This window comes from Aaosphaeria arxii (assembly GCF_010015735.1).
Source record: "Aaosphaeria arxii CBS 175.79 unplaced genomic scaffold BU24scaffold_3, whole genome shotgun sequence".
NCBI classification, from domain to species: Eukaryota; Fungi; Ascomycota; class Dothideomycetes; order Pleosporales; genus Aaosphaeria; species Aaosphaeria arxii.
The window spans coordinates 1777609-1797983 of NW_022983476.1; the positions used below are offsets into that span (position 1 = coordinate 1777609).

Sequence of the window (20375 nt, forward strand, 5' to 3'; positions counted from 1 at the left end):
TCCTTCCGTGCTCTCACCTTGATTGATCTACCAAAATCAGATCAAATGTCTCTCAATGTCTATATAACCACCTTAGAAGTAAAAATAATGCTCCGAGTGACCAAACTTAAAGCCAATTATTAATGATACAAATATCTCATACACAAAGCCCCCCAGTTCCGACCCCTACTATCACTGATACACAAAACAACTGTCATGATCAGTCATGGGCATGCCCTCTAAAGTCAGAGGCGTAAACCCAAGACCCATATCCATACGATCGTAAATAGTCGCCAAAGACGGTGGTACATCAGGCGCATAGTCCAACGGCAGACCGAAGAAAGTGCGATTTCCATCAATTGCATAAGTCCGCGATTCTAGATCCTGACCCTGCCAAATCGCCCAAAGCCGGTCGATCTGGGCGTGCAGAAGGTAGAAGGCAGGATCGTTTGTAGTACTGAATGGATCAGCACCTTCTTTTCCGATGAATGTGTGTGAGTTCTTGTGCCACAGCGACTCGATGTTGATACGAAGTTCATGTATGGTGGGTGATGTTACGATTTTGGTTGCGTTCGCCCACGTGAGAATGCCTTCGCTGGATTTGACATGGAAATTCCGGGACAAGCATCGAGGGTTTGCTTTGTAGCCATACTTATTGGTGAGATCGATGTTTTCCTTTGCGACAGGCCCAAGGCTAATGGTAAAATTCTGGAACGGACCATCCTGGACACAACCTCCACCGCTACCTGCGGGCATCGCAAGGGTGAAGTTACCATTCCCGACTCCGGGAAGAATCTCATGATATGGGCCGTGGTCATTCTTCAGATAGAGGCCGTTGCCGCCCATCGATGAAGATGAGCCGTCCCATACCTTAGAGCGTAATGGGTCCTCTGAGAATCGCGCGTTGTCCCAGTATGGTAGATAGTCTTCATAACCACATTCCTCACGGAGAGCGGTCTCGAATTGGGTAAGAAAGATGCGATGCCATGGCAGTAGGTACCCCTAAGTACACATGTCAGGAACACATGTCAAGACATACTATTGGTCATCAAGGTTTGTCGATGAACTCACAGATCCGTGGATAATGTTTGTTTGGTTGATGTGAATATACGTGAAGTCATCAAGGCGATTGACTGCGCCTGGTGCAAGGCGCCTATCTGTCAGTGCAGGTTTTGATGCAAGGCAATGGACGGCTCGAATGTAGCCCAATCTAGTATTATCGTCTATCTCATCCCTGATTACTTGGTTAGTGGTCTTGCTCGGCAGGGTTCTATGGTGCGGTGAACGATGTAAGTGACTGACCATGATTTGCGAATACCAATCGTTTCTTCGGTGCACTTTCCGGTTGGCAGTACTGCAAGAAGATTTTCCCGATATTTCTGTTGGTATCTTTGGAATTCTTTAGGCATCGGAATGCCACCATGATTTTGAGCCGGGCAACCCTTCGGGGGAAGAGCTGCGGAGCTAACCATTTGAGATGTCAAGGCAATGCATGCCCCAACAAGTCGCGACGTAGCAACCATTTTTGCGAAAGGAAGGAATGACAAAGATTTCAGTTATAAGATAATTACAAGAATTTTGAAGTTGGGCAATAAGCTGCGGAAGGCTTCCTCGCTGCTTATATGATTCCTGAGGCAACCTCAGAATGATTGCGACTTTGTCAACTAAGTGATGGAATGTATTCGAAAGCCGAACTGGAGTTTATATTCATGGAGTATTGCAGGCACCGTGCGGCTCAAGTCAATATCAAATGCAAGGTCATAGGAAGAGTTCTTTGGGCGAGGGGATGACCAGAAGGAGCATATAACTCGTGAAAGAATTTCTACTTCACACTACCTGGGTCTGTCGTGCAGGTATGCGGACGTCAGCTTTGCGGTATTACCCCTTTAGTCCCAGGGTGGCCTGCGTCTGTCATACTGCTTACATCTAGACGACCGACTACATTCCACCTCTCTTTGTGAAGCGACTTAACCATGCGGCCAGGCGCATCCTTTCCTATATCTATCCCTGCAGTAATTAGTGTCATAGGAACGAGTGCACAGGCTTGATGCCAAGTCATAAATTTAACAAACATCAAGCTACTCGTTGTTTACCTAGTGAGGACAAGAGCGCATGTGCATCGAGACCCTGTTATAATTTTTTAGAAGCATCAGAGTTGCCGCTTTTGGACAATCAGGAATTATGCAACGCGACTTGGTAGGCAGAACATAAAATGCGATTTCTTTATACGTACTCCATAGATCAATGGAAATTTCGAGGCAACTCAGATTGAAATTACATCAAAGAAAAGAATGAAACTACAACTAGAAATTATAGTTGTAGTACTTTTTCTACGCCCTCGAATCTAGGCTTCAGCTGAATCTCGAATGGCACAGGACTTCTTCCACTGAGGCCATCGTATTCCTTCAAGTCGATTGGTTTCTCCGGAATTTGAATCATTTCGAAGGCCCACAGCATTCTAGCGATCGTTAGCCAGATCTCGCGTTCAGCCACCATCATGCCAGGACAGATGCGACGGCCAGCGCCGAACATCCAATGATCGCGGGCGAATGGATCGCTCAAATTGGCAGATGTCGAGGATAAAGTTGGATCATCAATATAACGGTCAGGCTGCAGCAATATCAACATTGACGCTTTGCATGATTTTGGGACATTAGCTTACATTAAATTCGGAAGGGTTGTCAGGATTGCTCCATCGCTTCTTGTCGTGATGCATGGTCCAAGTATTAAGCACAACGACGGTACCCTTCGAGATGAGCTTTCCCTCGTAGACGAAATCTTCTGATGCAACATGCGGTGTACCCAACCAAAACGGATTGTGACAGCGCTCTACTTCTTTGATGATCGCATGGCAATATGGTAAGTTTTCTTCGTCCTCCACAGTCGGGAGCCTATGGCGACCAACTACACGGTCTAGTTCCTCTTGGGCGCGCTTCTGCACTTCAGGATACGCGGGAATCAAGGCCGAGAACCACTGCATGATAGAAGCAGTCTGTCAAAAGAAAGAATGTTAGCTCGTTGATTCAAGAATCGCCAAGTGATCTTACTGTCTCAACGCCCCCAATCATGAATGCGCTTGCAAGTATCGCCATGTCCACATCATCTAGTTCCTCCTCCTCTTTTAGTTCTATCATAGTTTTTGCTAGACAATCGTCGACCGCCACGCCGGCAAGCAATTTTCGTTGTACGTCTTTGATCAGGCCTCCATACGTGGCTACTAAATCACGATGTAATGCCTGGCCTCGCAGTTTAAGCGGAGTCGGAAGTTTCTGTAGTAGTGGTACAAAGTCAATCAGGTTCGACATCGGCCCAGTGGTATTCATGAACTCTCTACTGAGTCGTAATGCTTCCTTGACCATTGGATGATGAATACTATCTGTCCGGAATCCGAACGTTATCGTAAGCATATTGTTCAGCGAACAACGGCCGGCGTACGTTTGTGGGTTAATATGGCAAGCACCTCCCTTACTATCCATGTATAGAGCTTTGATCATATCTGTAGCCTCGAAATCGAGGGTTTTCGTGTATGAATCAACAGCCTTCTGGCAGAGCCAGATGTTGGCAATGCGGCGATGTTTTCTCCTGTGTAGCGTCAATGAGCCGAGTGTGTTTCGTTCCTCTTAAGAAATCATACCAACGGTCATTGTATGGAGTTGCCGTGACCCCCCTACCTGCGAAGACCGTTTGGCTTTTGACGAACATCTCCTTTCTATCAGAGAACACGGCGCCATTCGTGACGAAGAGGTCCTTTGCGATAGAGGGATCGGACACGATGGCAAATATTTGGTTGCCGAGACGAAGGCTGTAAAGTGGCCCATACTTTCGTGCCCAATAATCGAGGGTCATTTCTGGGTAATGCGTCAAGAAAGGGAAAGACCCTATTTACAGTTTAACAATTAGTTACAAAAATATGCAGCCGAAAGTATATGGAATTCGCATCATGGGAACAAGTGAGGAAACGCTTTGCGTTTTGTTTCAAGAAAGATAACAATTTCACTGACCGAGAATTGGAAAACCCCAAGGTCCTTTGAGGGTATCATTGGTTTTAGATCTGCTAAAGCATAAAAGCACAGATGCTGTGAGAGTAACGATAATGAAGATCCATATTTCGCTGCCTCCAGACAGCAATTGGGAAGGAATTGAATTCGTGCCATCGTGGTTGTTTTCCCAGAAAGAAGTATGGCGGGAAACGTTAACAGAGCCTGGAAGAGCGTAGTCGGAGGCCATCTTGTATTTTCTGGATTAGAGTGCGGGCTGGCATGTATAATGCTAAGTAGGACAGAACTCATTCACTTTCAGACTGCAGACCTGCTCAACGATTCCCAACTTTTCAAGCACCAGAAGAATGACGGAAATACTACTTGCTCCTGATGAATTACTACCAGAGTTTGATGCTCTAGTTAGATTGGAATTGAAAGCGTGATGCTGATCTTTATTATATCACAGGATAGAAATCACCCTTCTAATCTACAACCAGAAAATAGATCCATCGTGGGCGCTGGGTAGTGCCCAGTGCCATAGATTAATTATGCTGTATGCGGCAATTGAACGCCGACAACGAGTTGGATCGGCATTAGTTCATATGACCAGAAAACGAGGTGTGGCTGTGATGGCAAACAGATAAGTGACTTTTCGTCATTCGCGAAGCTTTTGAGGAGTGCATGTGGATTTACGAGCACCTTCCTCTAAGAAAGGAGGATTGCCCCCCCTCCTCTGCTTATTCAACAACCGTACTATGCCAAAAGATGTTGCACCGCGATGCAAGACGATAGCAGCGCCAGATCTCATTCGAAGATGAACCCTTCGACGGGTACTGACTGATTCTCAATTCACATTTGTGACCGCTACCACAGTGTACCCTTGTCAAGCTCGTGCGGCATTATGGCTATATTAGCCGCTCATGCATCAGAGGATTGTTTGTGCCAGTGTATATTTTACTCCTTTGATTTTTGTAAATGTATAATACGGGCTAGGTGTGTAGTGTGACACCATAAATGAGGTTAGTCTTTAATCACCCCTCACAATGGGCGCCAAGTGTTGCTTGACTGGGGGTGGCGCATTGCTTGTCGTTTTCCATTCAGTTCCCACGCAACGCCTCCACATCTTTCAGACGGTTGTCGTCCAGATCGTGTTCAGATTTACTCTTCTCAGCGTCCGAAGATGCGGGTGGGGCGTTGTTGATCGGCTGTTGCGGCGGGTCCGCCTTGGGCGGGATCGGGGCGATCCAAAACTTGGGGTATTGTCGTTGCAGGTTGTTGACCAATAAGGCGCTGACGAGTACGAGGCTCGAAGAAAGCAAAACAACCGGTAAGAAATACCATCGCAGAGCCCAGATCGTGGCGTCTACACATGGAAGAAGTGCCGTTGCTCCGGCCGGTGGGTGCGTGGTTTTGGTGAGGTGCATGACGACAAGAGCAATTGCAGTGGACAACGACGCACCGAGCCATTGCAGCTTGTCTGGAGTGTCATCTTTCAGGTCGAATCCAAATATAGTTGCCACAATGACACCGATGAGAGCCGAGAAGAAGTGCCCAAAGACCAGATTTCGAGGCTGGGCGAGAGGTACATCAATGGCACCGTAACACAGTATAGCCGATGCGCCCTGACCTAGTTTTAATAACGGATTCGCGTGCCTTTGGGATTGGATGACTTACATATGAGGCGACGATGGGGGGAACAGCTCGACTGGTGAAATATTCTGTATGCGCAAATACTGCGAAGAGAATACCAACGCCACCAAACGCACCTATAAAGCCCCAAATGCACAGAATGTACGTGGGAGAAGGTGGTAATTTTTGGCCGCGATGCCCAAGAAAGCGACTGAGCCAAGTTGGGAGGGAGGCAATGCCCCTTTGAAGATGCCTTTCGGCTTGAACAGAGAGATCCATTCGCATCACCATGATTACTTCAGATGTTGCCTCTCTACGCAACTGGTGGAAAACGATCTGGCGGTAATATACAGAAAAAGGTGAGTTGGGTTCGCAGTGAGGAGTCAAGGTGCAAAGTTGATGATGGGAGATGAGATTTGTTTCCTGTTACAGACGGGAAACTTTGCGGCGATCTTTCGGCAATTGCCCCGTTACCTAATGTGTTTCTCCTCCAAAGCACTCATGGGCTCCGAGTCATTTCCGTCTTGACTCTTCAGTATAAAGTTTAGACACCAGTCTTTTGTCCTTCGTTGTTAGTTTTCTTAGAGCGAGTAGTCTATACTTACTTTGACTGGCGCTCTTGAATAGCAGAGTAGCAATTTAAAAAAAAAAAAACTCTTGGATGCCGAAGGAATAGGACGCCGGTCGTTCCAAGTGTACTCTGTTTATTTGTCATTTGCAGTCCAAGTTACCGTCACGTAATCAGCCACGTGAGTTTAATCACATGACTGTCCAGGAATCCATTCTCGGTGGTGATCATTGAGAGAGTATGATATTCGAGATAGGTATAGACTCTTCAATAGCTCGTGATTGAAACATCGGGTTGGCGTCATTGCACTGCTGGTAATATTCCAGTTACAATGTGATAACGATCTGGCTTGAGGCGTGTGGGTTCGATGAAACTTTTCGTTGGTGGCTGGAAAAACTGCCGGTGGCTCGCAAACAGCGAAAAACGAACAACCAACAGCTCCGGCATGCTCTTTACTGATCTGTGAAATGTGTTTGGTTCTTTCGGCCAATTCTGTGCTCGATGATGAAACACAAGTCCAGAAAATGGGGTCCAAATGGGCTTTTAAAGGAACGTCTACAAGCTTACTGATAAGAGAACCTTGGCGATGGCTGATAACTCCGTGGGTTTTACGAGTTTGCATTCCCCAAGCCAAGACCAAAAAAGAAAACATGAACCATAGAGAATCGAGTTTCTTGTTACCTCGCAAAAAGAGATGGCTCTACAATGCAGCACTAGACCACTCGATCCACGCTCACGCTAGTGCGTCAGTATCCTGGGAGCGCCCTGATTCGAAAATGGACATCAGATCATAGGGAATATAGTGTCTGGACGAATAAGAGCATGGTATTGCTCGTTTCATCTTCACATCCAACAACAAGCTGGTAACACTTATTAGGCAGCCTTGATGTTGGTGGTGCCTATGACAATGTCGAATGTCGGCACCACATGAGTAACTCCAATGAAGATTATCATCAATTTGCATAGGGCAGACTACAAACTACCAATCTTGTACGAAGTGCTTATAGGGCGAGGTCAGATGAGATAGGCTACGACTTAGTCTGTGTTCACTGCTCTTTTTGGAGTATGTTCCCATAATGGAATTGCCTAATCCATACGGAGAAGACAAAGAGTTATTTTCCGAAAAACTGTTAAAGGACAAACTTAACAAGGTTTTGATGTCTCAGATAAACAACACATTGGAATACTGAATAGAGAATAAACTATGTCTCTACAACGTTGGATTTGGCTGCGGTAGTGGGACACACTGAATGACCATGATATCATCTCCATCTTGGGACTCTTGAGACCTGTTGCTCTATCATCATCGATAATCGATGATATTCATTGCAACAGCCTTCGGTCACAGTCGGGCAATCATCGAAGGATCCACGTGGCTGAGTCAGAGTGGCCCAGGCAAATCTGTATACATCCAACCAGGCACACAGGACTCGAGCCTATTGCAAAAGCTCCTCATCCATTTATTCTCGGGAAATTAATATACACAAATCCGCGGGCATGGCCTGAAGCTTGTATGCCTCGTGGAATGTCCGTGCCAAGCAGGATCGCTATTGGCTGAGATGGGAGAATGGTTATATGCTTATTGTCCGGTGGTCAGCCAAAATGCAATGAACCAGAACGATTGGGTCGAGCGCAAGCGATCATCTCACTGTGCGTTTGAAACTTACTGGGGGATAATTGCCTTTTTTCACAGCATCAACGGCACTGCCGCCTTCGTGCTTATAGCCCGAGAAAGGGAGTTTTAAAATGGGAAGACAATCCTGGTGAACTTTCCCAGAGACATTTGCTGGCCGTCATTTGATCAAGCGTTCTTACGACGAGGAAATATTACACATCGTCCAAATGACCTCGTTTGCGCATGATGAAATACGATAACGGCGTGAACTCGAATCTTACACAGAGAGAAATTGACTGGGCTATTGACCACGCATCCCGATTCCAAAAAACTGCGTTTAAGGTAACATCAGTGTTCTTAAGTGCTATAATATGTCAAAACCTGTGCTGATATGAGCGCCGCACAACAGGTTCTTGTTCCATTACTAGCATGCATAGCCATTGTTGCATCGATTGTTCGTCTCATTTTTCGGCTTCGACAAGATGCTCGACTCATGTTGGATGATTGGTTTGTCCTTTTCGCGACCCTATGTCTCGTCTGCGAGACAGCTACGATCTATCACTACAGCCACACCATGTACTTCATCGATTCAACCTTTCTAAACTCCTCGATCCGTGCCTCAATCATCTCTAATGATTATTTAACACGTTCCTGGTCTGCCATCAGGCCCGATTGGATCGTCGCGTCATTGTCCTTAGCTTGGCTATCAATTTTCAGTATCAAGTGTTCTTTCTTGGTACTATTCTACCGGATGGTTCAGAACGTACAAAGACCTCTGAGAATACACTTCTGGGTAGCTTGTACATTCACTGCCATTGCTGGAGTAATAGTAATCGTCTTGCCATTTGCTCTATGCCCACGCTTCGATGCCAGCTCAAGTAAGCCGTGCCATCCCGATTTGGAGGACAGTGACTAATCTAAGCTTATAGTCCGATGCTTTGAATGGAACCATTGGATCTTCAATGTTAAATTCGGGATTGGGTGGCCTTTCTTAGATATTGCGACTGACCTGATGAGTATGTGCGATCGGTAGCCCTCCACAGACCTTCGACTAACCTTTACAGTCATAAGCATACCAATAGCCCTCCTCTGCATGTCACAACTTCGTTTCGACCAAAAGCTCCGCCTCGCGATGGTTCTCTGTGTTTCTTTACTATGTATACTACTGAGTGTTGTGCGTCTGGCAGGAGGCATCCGTAACAACGTTGAAGGACATCGCCAGTTCGTTCTAGTATGGACCACCTTTATGCTGCACTGCGAGGTCGCTGTTGCGGTGCTGGCAGGATCTGTCCCCGCTCTTCGTGCAATCTACAGAACACACCAGAAGCGCCGCACTGGGTATGGGTCAGATCTTATAGAGGCCAGCCTACCTCTTTCATCTAAGATCAAAGAGGAGGGCATTCTTGAGAATAAGGCCGCATCCACCACTGATGTAGGATCACAGTATAAGGAGACGGAATCGAAAACCTCGCTGCCGGTGTCTCCAGTGCCTTCACATAAGGGTATCAGGAGATACGGCTCCTTGAGAAGAAACAGTTCTTTATTGAGAGCCCTTCGCCGTCACGATGAACCTCAAAGCATCAACGGCAGTTCGGTTACAGTTCCAGAGGAAGTGCACCATGACAACCAGATGGAGGCACATAATCAGATACGCATCACGGTAGAATGCACAGTGGAGAGCGAGGCAGCACCGCCACCCGAAGTCGAGGACTTTAGCGACTTGGGGAACCGAGATCTACCTTGGAGTGACGAGTGGTTGTTTGGAGGAAGCCAGGACGGCTCCCATTCAGAGGTCACAGGACCTACTTCGACGTTCCGTACAGATCGCTCAAACATGATCAACGCTGTGGATCCAAAGTTACTTGGGACCGTCGTGTCCGGAATGAGAATTTAAACGAGGTGTCGGGCTTAACCGTCTTCAACATAGTTATCAATAGACTTTTCGCGAGTCATGTAGTAACACACAACGCATGCAAGAACGCATGCACTGCCTGAAACGTCACTTTTGAAATACAGGGACGCTGTACTCTACCAACAAGAGAAAAAGCAACGTCTCTCATGACTTGCACATGTGGTCCTTCCCATCCAGTTATCCAGCTGTCGGATGAGGGTGGTGTGCGTATGCGTTGCAATGCTGCAGCTGCAACCGAAGTAAGGCCTGGCGAGCCGCGCATGCCGTCCCTTTAGGGGGCCGGATTAAATTTCTGGAGTGGTCTTCACTTGGGGTCATCAACATTTGAGAGGATTTCCGCATATGATGAATAGTACTACTAAAAATGGTTTCGGAGTCATTGAGAGCAAAATAATCAGGAACAAGGTCAGAAATACATGGAACGAAGGAGGAAGATAGCGGAGGTTTACCATTTTATCAATCTTGATTGAGTCCAGACAGCAGGCACAGCGGGCAACTGGATCAACTTTAATCGGCCAAACAGTTATAGAATAAGCAGAATACTCGGCCAGGCATCGATCTCTCTGTTATAGCATTGATTCATGGAAAAGAATCTCAACGTATCGTCTTCTCCTTCATCGTCGTTTGTGGCCAGAGCATTACGGCCAACGAACCCTAGCCGTTCTAAGTCCACGGCAGTAAAGCAAACAGAACTCAGTTTTCTTGAAATAAGAATGACAACCCTAGAAGTACTAAAACTACAACATGTACCACTAGAGTAAAGCAGGCACATGCATTCTCAAATCACGGATACCAGATTGGGAACGTTGCTATGACGCCCTATGCAAGTCAAACCTGACTTCGAGATCCTCATTTACACCATTTGCGCAGCTTGTCCACGACAAGGAATAAGATTGAACATTACCACGAGAGCCATTGAATCATTTCATTTTATGTATTTCATTGACATGGGTGAATTGTAATCATCGGTGATTGATCGCAAGTATCGTAAAGGGCTATGCTAAAGCGACTTCAGAAGGTAGCATGATAACTAAATGTTTTGAAACTGATCACTGGAAGTGATGCCTAATTCACAGACATTCCAGAACAGGTTGGGCAAGTACGGCAGAACAGTGCCCCAATGCCCCTAAATTGCTATAGAAGACGAGATTAGCCAGTCATGCAACCACGCTTCTATCGGTAAGGAGTTGCTTGAGATGAGCTCCGATGAGCTACAACGCACTGATTTTGGACAAAAGCTTAGATTGCCTCCAGGTTTTAAGCATGAGTCGCTACATGATCGCCCTATACAGCTGTATGCGACCAGATACCAAACCCAGACATATGTTCGAGATGGCTCAGATAGCAACACAAGTTGTCACTCAGTTGTCTACAGAAAGTCCGAAAGGTGAGGCAACCAGGCTGCATGTCAACAATATACTAACGCGCTTTCGAGAGGTTGGTCGCGATCACTAATATTTCCCTGGTCAAACGAACAGACAAAGCGAACCTGAGCACATCAGTGGGGAGATTGGGGTTGCGTAAGCGGAAATACGATAGCTGCCCTGACAAGCCTTTCATCACGGAATCAGACTTCGCCGAAGCCGAACTATTTTGAGTCAAGAACTGCCTCCAAGGGGACAACTCCTTGAACAAAAGCGGGATACAGAGGCGTCCAATCGGAGAGGGTGACAAACTATGTAAGATTATGCTTACTTCGTCACATTGAAAGAAAATGCAAGAGATAGAACTGACATACCTGCATGGAACCAGCTGCTGAAAGATGTCTTTTAGAGGGTTTCGCCCAGTATGGTTTAGGTGTACACCGTATAGCGGGAATGCTTCCTTATAGCATGCTATGCTCATGTACTTCTCGGTATGACGTGTCTATTGAATGAAGTGTTGAGCAAGCGCATCGGTTACCTGTACCAAGTATTGGTGCAATGAGTTGGAAAGGCCTACAACTACATTCAATACCCTTCTGGGCAAGCTTCCACATACTGCGGTACCGTGTTGCAATCAAACTTCGACTGCGAAGTGAGTGTGCATCACAGTCAGTACATCATAGCGTATGCGTTTGCACTGGAACGTGGCGTCACTCCTAGATCCCTGTTTCTTCTTCATTCTTCATTCTTTGTTAGGTTCCTCGCGTATCAACCTGTGGGAAATACAGCATAAAACGTTTGAAAGGACGCCCCAGAACTTGGGGTCTCTCTAGAAACAGCATGATTTAGAGTTGTTCTCTGTTGACTTCGTCGGCTGCTGCCAGCCGGCATATCTATCCAGTTAGGATCCAACTTTTCGTATTCCAAACCCTGATCGTCTGGCAGCTGCAGCATTGTTCTGGAATTGTTCCAAACCTAATTGTAGTGTCTCAAAGGATTCATTCAAACTTACCATCAAATACAAGGTTTTCAAGCCCAGACTTAAGGCGAATGTATGATTGCTTGAGGAAAGCTTTTGCATTTGCCCCTACATGCGCAGCAGGGGGAATCGAAAGGCATTTAGGGACATGGCAGTCAATGCGAGGAATTCGACTGGTACTGTTTCTTGTGGCGTTGGACAGCGATTCATCATCTGCGTTCACACTCGCGAAGGAAACGGAACATACAAGTTCATTTCTTCACCTTCATATTCCTCATACTATGTGCAGTGTACTCTGTAGGTTCGCGAAGCTCGTATAGCGTATAGCAATACTGTATTCAGACTTGACCATTGATATTCGTCCCTCAACTCATGGCTCAAATAAACTTCCACCTACTGTCTAAGTGTCCAAGTATATCCGCCGCCCCGCAAGCGCCCGCCTGTCATTGCGCTTTAGTGCCGTTTTCTGTCCAATCCTGCTTCCGGAAACGTAAGTGCGGATCATTTCACGAGTTTGCAGGACGGATAACGACATGTTCTAGCACCTGCAACGATGGCGGAGTAGGTAAGTATTGTGCGCACAATAATGGGACGATGCGCTGAGTGGAATTTGCGCAAACCTGGCAGCACTACAACCGAGAACGACCGACGACCTATGGCATGCAAGCCACGACAGGGTCAATACTGCCGGCTTTATTACCGGCAGCACTTCCGCGACGCGCTTGTGTGGCGACCAACGCAATCATACAAAGGCTTTCACTTGAATAGGCTTCCCGTATCATCATTTACCAGGCTATATTTATTGCTGAACTTTTTTGAAGTATGTATGTACCAACGGCAAAACATGCCATGTTAGCTTATAAGACTTGTAACAGTATCAATCAATGCCCACTGAGAAACGGTGGAGAAAATCTAGACAATGACAGCTATTAATCGACATCGCATTTACGTGCAGCTCAGGGGGATCTACAAGGGTGACACGACGGGTCCATTTTTTGGTCTGACCACCTGCGTGAGATGTGCACAACCGAGTCAGGGAATACATAACCTTTACCTGAATTATACTGATCCAAGCCAAAGACCGTCTGCTACCCCTGCGGAGCATGCTTCCCCGTCCACCACCCGGGGCCGGTAGGAGTTTGGGGAAAGGTTGACCCGCTGTCACCCTTGGTAGCGTACGCCATCATCCCCGCTACAAACCTTGAATTGCTCGCTGACACCCCCTCGCGGTCGAAGCGCCTCTTAGGTTTACCAGATCTCGCAGCGAGACGAATCAAGAGCCTGTCGCTGGAGCTCGCGTTCAACAAATGGAGGATCGCAGTAACGAAGTTTATGGCTGGTTCGGGCAGCTCCCCGGGGCCTTAAACTTTATCTTCCATCAATTTCGCGTCATGTCTCACGCTTGCAGCGACATAGGCGGGGCATATAATGACACTTGAAGAGCCGGTCGTTGAAGTTTCAGGACGGTTCAACGCCTCGACTGCTTTCGAGGAACCATCTTCCCAGTCATTGCGGGAGGCACCGTGCTACTGAACACCCGTTCGTTTGTTGGGTTCGTAGCTCATTGATCTAAAAGTCTGTGACAAGATATCACGATGTCTGCAGCAGGGACAACTGTACTGCCGCCATACTCGAACAAGGCGAGCTTGTATATTGCTCCAGTATGGACTTTGACAGCGATTGCTTTGCCTTTGGTTATCCTACGTATCGCATCCCGACTGAAAAGAACAAAATCTCTGTACATCGATGACTGGCTCATCTTGGTTGCAGAGGTACGATTACACCATCCACCAGCTCTTGTAGCGGAACTAACATCACGGTAGATCCTTTCGCTCGTGAATGTATCCTTAGGCACAGCGGCTGTCGCTTACGGCTGGGGAAAGCCAATCGCATATGTCATCCAGAACTGGCCCCTTCTACAAAAACTGCAATTCTCTCTGCAAACCGTATGGATTATCACTCTGTGTCTTGTCAGAGTATCGATTGCGTTCTCCTTATTAAGGTTCGGAACCGAGAGATCTTGGAAATACCCGCTCTACTTCCTCATTGGATTTCAATGCGTAATCTCGTCCAGCTACATTGTCATCCAATTTGCGCAGTGTAAACCACTCGGATGGGCGTGGGAACAGATCCCCGCGAAATGCTGGGATCCGCAGCCCATCATCACGTATGGTTGGGTGATAGGAGGTCAGTAATGGTCTGAAGAGTCTGGATAGTAGAAGCAAGGCTGATCAGTTATAGGTATCTATGTGGCGATGGATTTCGTTCTATCGTTCATGCCCATCCGCCTCATTCGAACCCTCAATCGCCCAACCGCTGAGAAATTCCTGATCTCATTTCTCATGTCACTTGGTCTTTTTGCAACCGTCGTCTGCGCATTGAAGATGACCACATTCAATGATTTTGGCAAGGGTGACCCGAATCAAGAGACGATCAAGCCTTCCATGTTGACCAAGCTTGAAGAGCTGGTCGGTATAATTGCCGTGTGTCTACCCAGCCTCAAGTCACCAGCACAAAACGTTTTGAAAAAGGCGGGCTTCCTCAAATCGCACGAACTCACCCGCCCCAGCTTTGTGAACACGATACCACTGTCTGAGCGACACAACATGGGAGGCCGCGAAGAAGACCAGAATAGCGATGGCGCGGACTCATTGCCACCCAAGGACGATATCCGTGTTGACTCGGTCAACGTCAAGCCAGGCAGTGCAGACTCAGCGACCAGAAATCAAAGAAAAGATGCTTGGCAACTGGTTTAGCTATAAGTGAAATTGAAGTTATTCTTTCCCGCGCTATGGATAGTTTTGAGCGATTGGTATTTTTATGATGGTTAGCGCGGGGTTTTGGAGTTTCTTTAAGCATTTGGGACATTTCTTGTGGATTAGTAGTTACTGTGACGGCCTGGATTATAATTGGACTTCTTGGTTCCTGTTGTTTCGAGGGCATATTTTTAGCCAAAGAGCATTCCACATCACTATCGTCTGAATAGATGGTATATACCCGCTCAATGAAGATCTGGTGCATTTCGTGAAAGTTGAAGCCAGTGAATTGAGAAGACAACGACTACTGACGTTTTCCGGGTGCCCAAAGACCATATACGATAACTTGCACTTGAGTGAGATTGCCCTATCTCACAGTTGTTTGGCTAATGCGAGGCATAGTGCTTCCCAATTTTGAGTATCTCGGTCTTGTCGATCTTCTCGAAGCTAGGAATTGAATTTTTCATTCTAGGTGGGCCGGTACTTGCGCACAGATAGGATGTAAGATTGTTTCAGCGTTATCGCTACGAAGACTGTGACTTCGAATCTCTTGTTTACTGGCAGAATAGTACATGTTTAGCACCACTCTATTTTCAGAATTTTTCTGACGTGCAGCCTCGAGGCCCTTCAGGGGTAATGGCAAATGCATGACACCTACACAAATGCGATAGATACCGCTAGGCTGCGGATGCGTCGTGCAATATTAAAATGCGGCCCACCGACGGCGCCGTAGCTGGAATCTAATATAGCGTGCGCCGTGTAATTAGTTAGTCTTGCCATGAATCTTCCGCGGGCCGATCCTTATTGTCATCAGTTTTATCCACTCATAAGTATTTGCGAAGGTATCAGTCGGTTTGTACGAAATCTACAATACTTAATAGTTGCAGAGCATGGTCTGATAACCTTTCACTATTGTTCTAGTGTCACTTCTATGGATTCTATTAGAATCAATTAGATAACTCAAGTTCTTATCAGATTGTCGATCCATATCTCGTCTGTGGATGTACAAATTCAGGACCCAGCAACCCGGTTAGGGGTCGAAGTTGGGCGCCTATAGACTGCAAGCACATATACACCAGGAGGTGCATTAAATATATGGTGTCATCTTGGTTGAATCGAGAACGACAAATCTCCACACGATAGTTACTTGAGTTATCCTAAACGCCCGGTTTAATGTTGCTCCTAGTCCGCTCACATCGAATTCTGAAGGTCTGTACTCCGCATCAACAATTATAAATATTGACACCAATCATATGGCTCTACTTATTTCAACCCACAGTCATATTCGCTGATAGTGATTTACTCTTTCCAAAAATTATTTTGAGGTGGTGGTTAAGATAAATTAGTTATAATTTTTGCTCTAAGCCTTCACCCAGCTGGAAAAGCATCAGCGACGTGCAGGGCTGTCTCCAAGATTGCTGAAAAAATCCAAACGCATAATGGTGTTTGGCATAACTAGCGGCCCTGTCCGAGAAGCAAGACGCAGCAGCTCATAAGCATTGACCTTGGTTTCTATGGAATATACTGGTAGGCCTCAGAGATCTTGGTATAGATTAGGTGCATATACGATGGTGCTATATTTTACAACAAAAATACCGTTCAACCTTTGTTAGGGCTTTACGCAGGTAGTGGAGGCAACTCGGCGAACGTGCCAACGATAATGCTCTATCATGTACTCTTTGGCGAGAATGGCACAACCACACATTGGTACCAGTGCATTTGCTTTCAAATAATCTGATAACTGGGTCCTGATATTCAGTGCTACACCGTCCGGCGCTATCGGCACTCATGAGAATTCCTAGTATGATGCTTTCGGGATCACGCCTACATTTTGAGTACTATGGAATAGTAGGCCGCCTATAGAGCAAGTGCCTACTCTGCGAACAGAACGTGAGGAAGTCCAATGTTTTACAAAGGATCGTACGGATGTCCTCGGAACAAACGCACGCATTTCGATCGTCATGGCCGATATTCGTCAACCATTCAAAGAACGGAGATGCAAAGTTCGACGAGTCGACTGAAAGTCCAAATCTGGGAATTGATCTCGAGATGATATTGAGCGGAATATATGTTCCGCTCTAAAGGTTCCACAGCATCGCGCTACTCGTGCAGTAATGCGATGTTAGAGGTTAAAACCTTTAGTCTAGCGATTGGTCGCCTGACGGCGCGTTTCCCATAGGCTAGAATGGCTTGTTGCTACTCCATGTATTGGTAGTCGACGTCACAATCTGAGCAAACACACGTACTCAAGCTGACAAATGTGAGTTTGAAATGGCGCGGTGGGAAATGTATAAAGGCTTTACCATCTGGGTGTTCCATCTGAACAAATCAAGAATTGTTGTTATATATATTTTCATTCAATTGAACATATAGATACGCCACCTGGAAACAATGTCTCATCTCCAATACTATGCATATCCTGGAGTGGGCGAACGCAACTTGAAGTTACACCGATATAATCAAGGCGTGCGTGTAGGGGATAGAATCGAGTTGAGCGGACAAGGTAAGTTAATGCTGGTGTCAATAGTTCTGGCCGTTCAAAATCTGAAGACACACTCAGGTGGCTGGGATCCTAAAACAGGCGAATTCAATACGGAAATCAACGCTCAAATCGAGCAGGCATTTGTAAATGTCGATCTTGCTCTGAAAGATGCTGGTGGAAAGGGCTGGTCACAAGTCTTCCGGGTGAATTCCTATCACGTGCCTCTCAACAACGAGGCAATAGACGCTATGAAAAAAGGATTCGATAAATGGATGCCTGACCACAAACCAATCTGGACCTGCGTAGGAGTTCAGCGTCTAGGCGAAGACGACATGAGAGTGGAGATTGAGGTCAGCGCTCACGATCCGAAATGATAGGTCTCATGCACGTGAACATTTTGTGCGAAAATAATAATCAAAAAATAAATAATTCAAGATTAAATGCCAGTTGACAGCACTAATATGTGTAGTGAAATGTGAAAGTGTCGTACACCTATGACTTTTGGAGAGCCATACGCCAACCTGTCATCTCAACCGCGACCACGTTTCCACCTTCAGTGACGAATTTGACCGCATCGAGACTCTCACGGTTATATCTATATAGATCCAGTTGGAACCATGCAGAGCACAACATATCGGCAAAACTTTCCTCTTTCTTAATTGTATCGAAATGCATCCACCAGAACTCCTTCTCAGTTCCAAGGGAATCTGTGTCTGTAGGGTACACACGCGCCGAGAAATTGGCGGGATCTTTCTTCTGGATGGCAGCGATGGTGTTCAAAACCTTGACGCCATTCATGGTAAATTCAGTTATAGCAACGCCGGGGCCATCGTCGACTTCAAAAGTCATGGAGCTGTTGCCAGTGGAATCCTTGTAGGTACCAGCATATCTAGCAGTGGCCTGCTCACGCGCCTGTACATCGGCGTATTCAATCAGACCCTGGAGCACGGTGGCCATAGCTGATTGAATGACCTTGGTGGAGCTGTTACCACCGGCGTTGAGAGTAACTGCGAGATTGTACTCTGGGACGATAATGCCGTAGCCTGCGTAGCCGTCCACACCTCCTGACTTGGTGTATATATCAATCGGGCGAGGGAACTTCACTTTAAGGTCTGCGGGTCTCAGAATCTCCCATGGAGCTCCGACAAGCTGAGTTAGGGAGGGCAAAATCGCACGAGGCTGGAGCCACTTTCGGGTCGCAGGAGCCGAAAGGAATTCGTTGTTGGCAATGGCGCGGAATATCTTGTGGAACTCGTTGGGGGTTGACCACAAGCCACCAGTGGGGTTGTAGTTCTCAAAGTTGGGCACGAACCACCTATCCCCAGGTTGAGGGAGAATCGCACGGCTCGTATCGTTGGGAGGAATGAATGTTGATTGCGAGAGCTCAAGAGGGCTCAAAATAAGATCCTGGACGACCTCTTCGAAGGTTTTGCCGTGAACCTTCTCGAGAGCCATTCCGAGAAGATTGAATCCAATGTTTGAGTACAGAGGCCCAGAGTTCGGCGAGTGAGGGAGCTGCGAAGGGTTGTTGAACATGTCGATGACTTGCTCGTATGAACATGTTTTGCCCCCGGGGAAGGGATCACATCCTGGATGAGTATTGTTTTGGGGTCCAATACCAACGGAAGCTGGGTCAAACGTTGGTATCACGGCCAAATCTCCTACGAATCCAAAGCGACCCAAACCGCTGGTTTGATCCGCCAGACTTTGAATGGTCACATCGTCCCAAACATCGCCGCTGAGTTCTGGTACGAATTTCTTGATAGAATCGGAAAATAGAATCTTGTCCTCTGACAGCAAGACGGCAAGAACGGTCAAAACCTTTGTGACGCTGCCAACTCGGAACTTCGTATCGTACAGACCAATGTTGTTATGGTCATAAGCGGGCGCTAGGTAGCCATACGAGAAAACATCCTTGTCGCCAATTGTAGCTCTGATCGCGAAAGAAGTATCATCACCCTCGAGTTCTTTGAGAGCAGATTCTGAAACAGGTGACCCAGAAGTGGAATTCTTTAGGGAAGGTGGAGGAAGAAGTGCACCTGGTGGTGGACAGTACGACAATGCTGAGGGTATTAACGAAAGTGCAAACAATGTGACGGCCTGCTTGGTATGCATGGCGCCTGTGCTTCGTAGTAGAAAATTAATCGATGGAACAAATATGAAGGAGGTTTGTAGGTATAGACAAAGAAAGTTATGAGACAAAGCACTAGAGATGTGCGAAAGGTGACGAGTGGGTGGAGGTAAGGAGAGATAAGCAAAGCAACGGGTGCGAGGAGCTCAGTTGATATACAAAATACGATGTTAACTATGAAATGAAGCTCCATAATAATGGTCGAACAGGGCAAGAAACTGCGGTCAAACGCGCGGAGGAATTGTGGTGATCCTTCGAAGGAAGCTAGTGGATGTGGCTTCAGGCGTTGCGTTGCACGAACCACCTTTTCGCACGCCAGCCTCTGTTATTGGCTCTATTATTGGCTCTATTATTGGGTGCTCGATTGATTTACTGCGGAAGCTTCATCATAACTAATTACTTGTACTCGTAAACACCCTCGACAACCTGCCCCATTGCGTCTGTAGGGCGACGCTATCTCGTTCGTAGACGGGAGTCGGGCACGGCACGCACAGGGATTGCGCCCAGTCCACTCCTGTTGGCTAGCGATACATAGCAGTACACAGTGGATGCTGTCCACATCGCATTGGAAAGTGTGGAAAAGATTGGTGTTATGCGTTCCTCTTAGCAATGCTATCTCATAGTTTTGCGTACGATCTCTCACGTTATTGATACTGAAACCTTCTTGGGCAGGTATAATCTTTTACAGAACACTTACACAGCATCGTATCTTTGTATGCTGCTGGCGCATGGCCTCTAGTAATGGAGACAAGGAGTACGAACATGGAAGGCCACGTGCAGCCGCATCCATTCGCGTTCACCTTCAAGGCACGTTGAATGATGGGGCCGATAGACTCGATACACAATCATCATCTCATCGGTTAGTTACGCCTTGCACATGAACGTACGTATTGTACCTCGTCGTCATAACCCACAGGGGAGCAACCAGACGAAGGAATGTAAGCAGCCTCGGGCGGCTACGCGGCCAACTTTGGCGAGCG

At 46.8% G+C, this 20375-nt stretch overlaps 7 protein-coding genes across 7 annotated transcripts; 3 read left to right on the plus strand and 4 right to left on the minus strand.

Annotated features, from left to right (window-relative positions):
- Positions 1–171: 171 nt before the first annotated feature.
- Positions 172–1502, minus strand: BU24DRAFT_460514 (Di-copper centre-containing protein; the record flags this gene model as incomplete). The annotated part of the gene is made up of 3 exons (XM_033531827.1): positions 172–981; positions 1051–1213; positions 1282–1502. 3 exons carry the CDS (start codon positions 1500–1502, stop codon positions 172–174), a joined length of 1194 nt encoding a protein of 397 aa, XP_033385812.1.
- A 787-nt stretch (positions 1503–2289) lies between these two features.
- On the minus strand, positions 2290–4206 carry BU24DRAFT_490635 (cytochrome P450; the record flags this gene model as incomplete). The annotated part of the gene is made up of 5 exons (XM_033533729.1): positions 2290–2589; positions 2642–2971; positions 3027–3561; positions 3614–3857; positions 3981–4206. 5 exons carry the CDS (start codon positions 4204–4206, stop codon positions 2290–2292), a joined length of 1635 nt encoding a protein of 544 aa, XP_033385813.1.
- Positions 4207–5185: 979 nt separating this feature from the next.
- BU24DRAFT_334810 (uncharacterized protein) lies at positions 5186–5864 on the minus strand (the record flags this gene model as incomplete). Its single annotated transcript, XM_033523060.1, has 2 exons — positions 5186–5581; positions 5634–5864. Coding segments are annotated over 2 exons (627 nt in total), but the record flags the coding sequence as incomplete, so codon positions are not given.
- Positions 5865–8162: 2298 nt separating this feature from the next.
- BU24DRAFT_460517 (uncharacterized protein) lies at positions 8163–9665 on the plus strand (the record flags this gene model as incomplete). Its single annotated transcript, XM_033531828.1, has 3 exons — positions 8163–8649; positions 8701–8787; positions 8836–9665. 3 exons carry the CDS (start codon positions 8163–8165, stop codon positions 9663–9665), a joined length of 1404 nt encoding a protein of 467 aa, XP_033385815.1.
- Positions 9666–13401: 3736 nt separating this feature from the next.
- BU24DRAFT_151676 (uncharacterized protein) lies at positions 13402–14856 on the plus strand. The gene is made up of 3 exons (XM_033521268.1): positions 13402–13798; positions 13850–14213; positions 14268–14856. Exons 1-3 carry the CDS (start codon positions 13622–13624, stop codon positions 14780–14782), a joined length of 1056 nt encoding a protein of 351 aa, XP_033385816.1. The 5' UTR covers positions 13402–13621; the 3' UTR covers positions 14783–14856.
- Positions 14857–17118: 2262 nt separating this feature from the next.
- Positions 17119–17707, plus strand: BU24DRAFT_440436 (putative L-PSP endoribonuclease family protein). The gene is made up of 2 exons (XM_033530370.1): positions 17119–17285; positions 17343–17707. The coding sequence occupies exons 1-2, from the start codon at positions 17174–17176 to the stop codon at positions 17636–17638; spliced, it is 408 nt and encodes a 135-aa protein (XP_033385817.1). The 5' UTR covers positions 17119–17173; the 3' UTR covers positions 17639–17707.
- On the minus strand, positions 17707–19537 carry BU24DRAFT_420523 (beta-lactamase/transpeptidase-like protein). The gene has a single exon (XM_033527495.1). It carries the CDS (start codon positions 19377–19379, stop codon positions 17757–17759), a length of 1623 nt encoding a protein of 540 aa, XP_033385818.1. The 5' UTR covers positions 19380–19537; the 3' UTR covers positions 17707–17756.
- Positions 19538–20375: the final 838 nt, after the last annotated feature.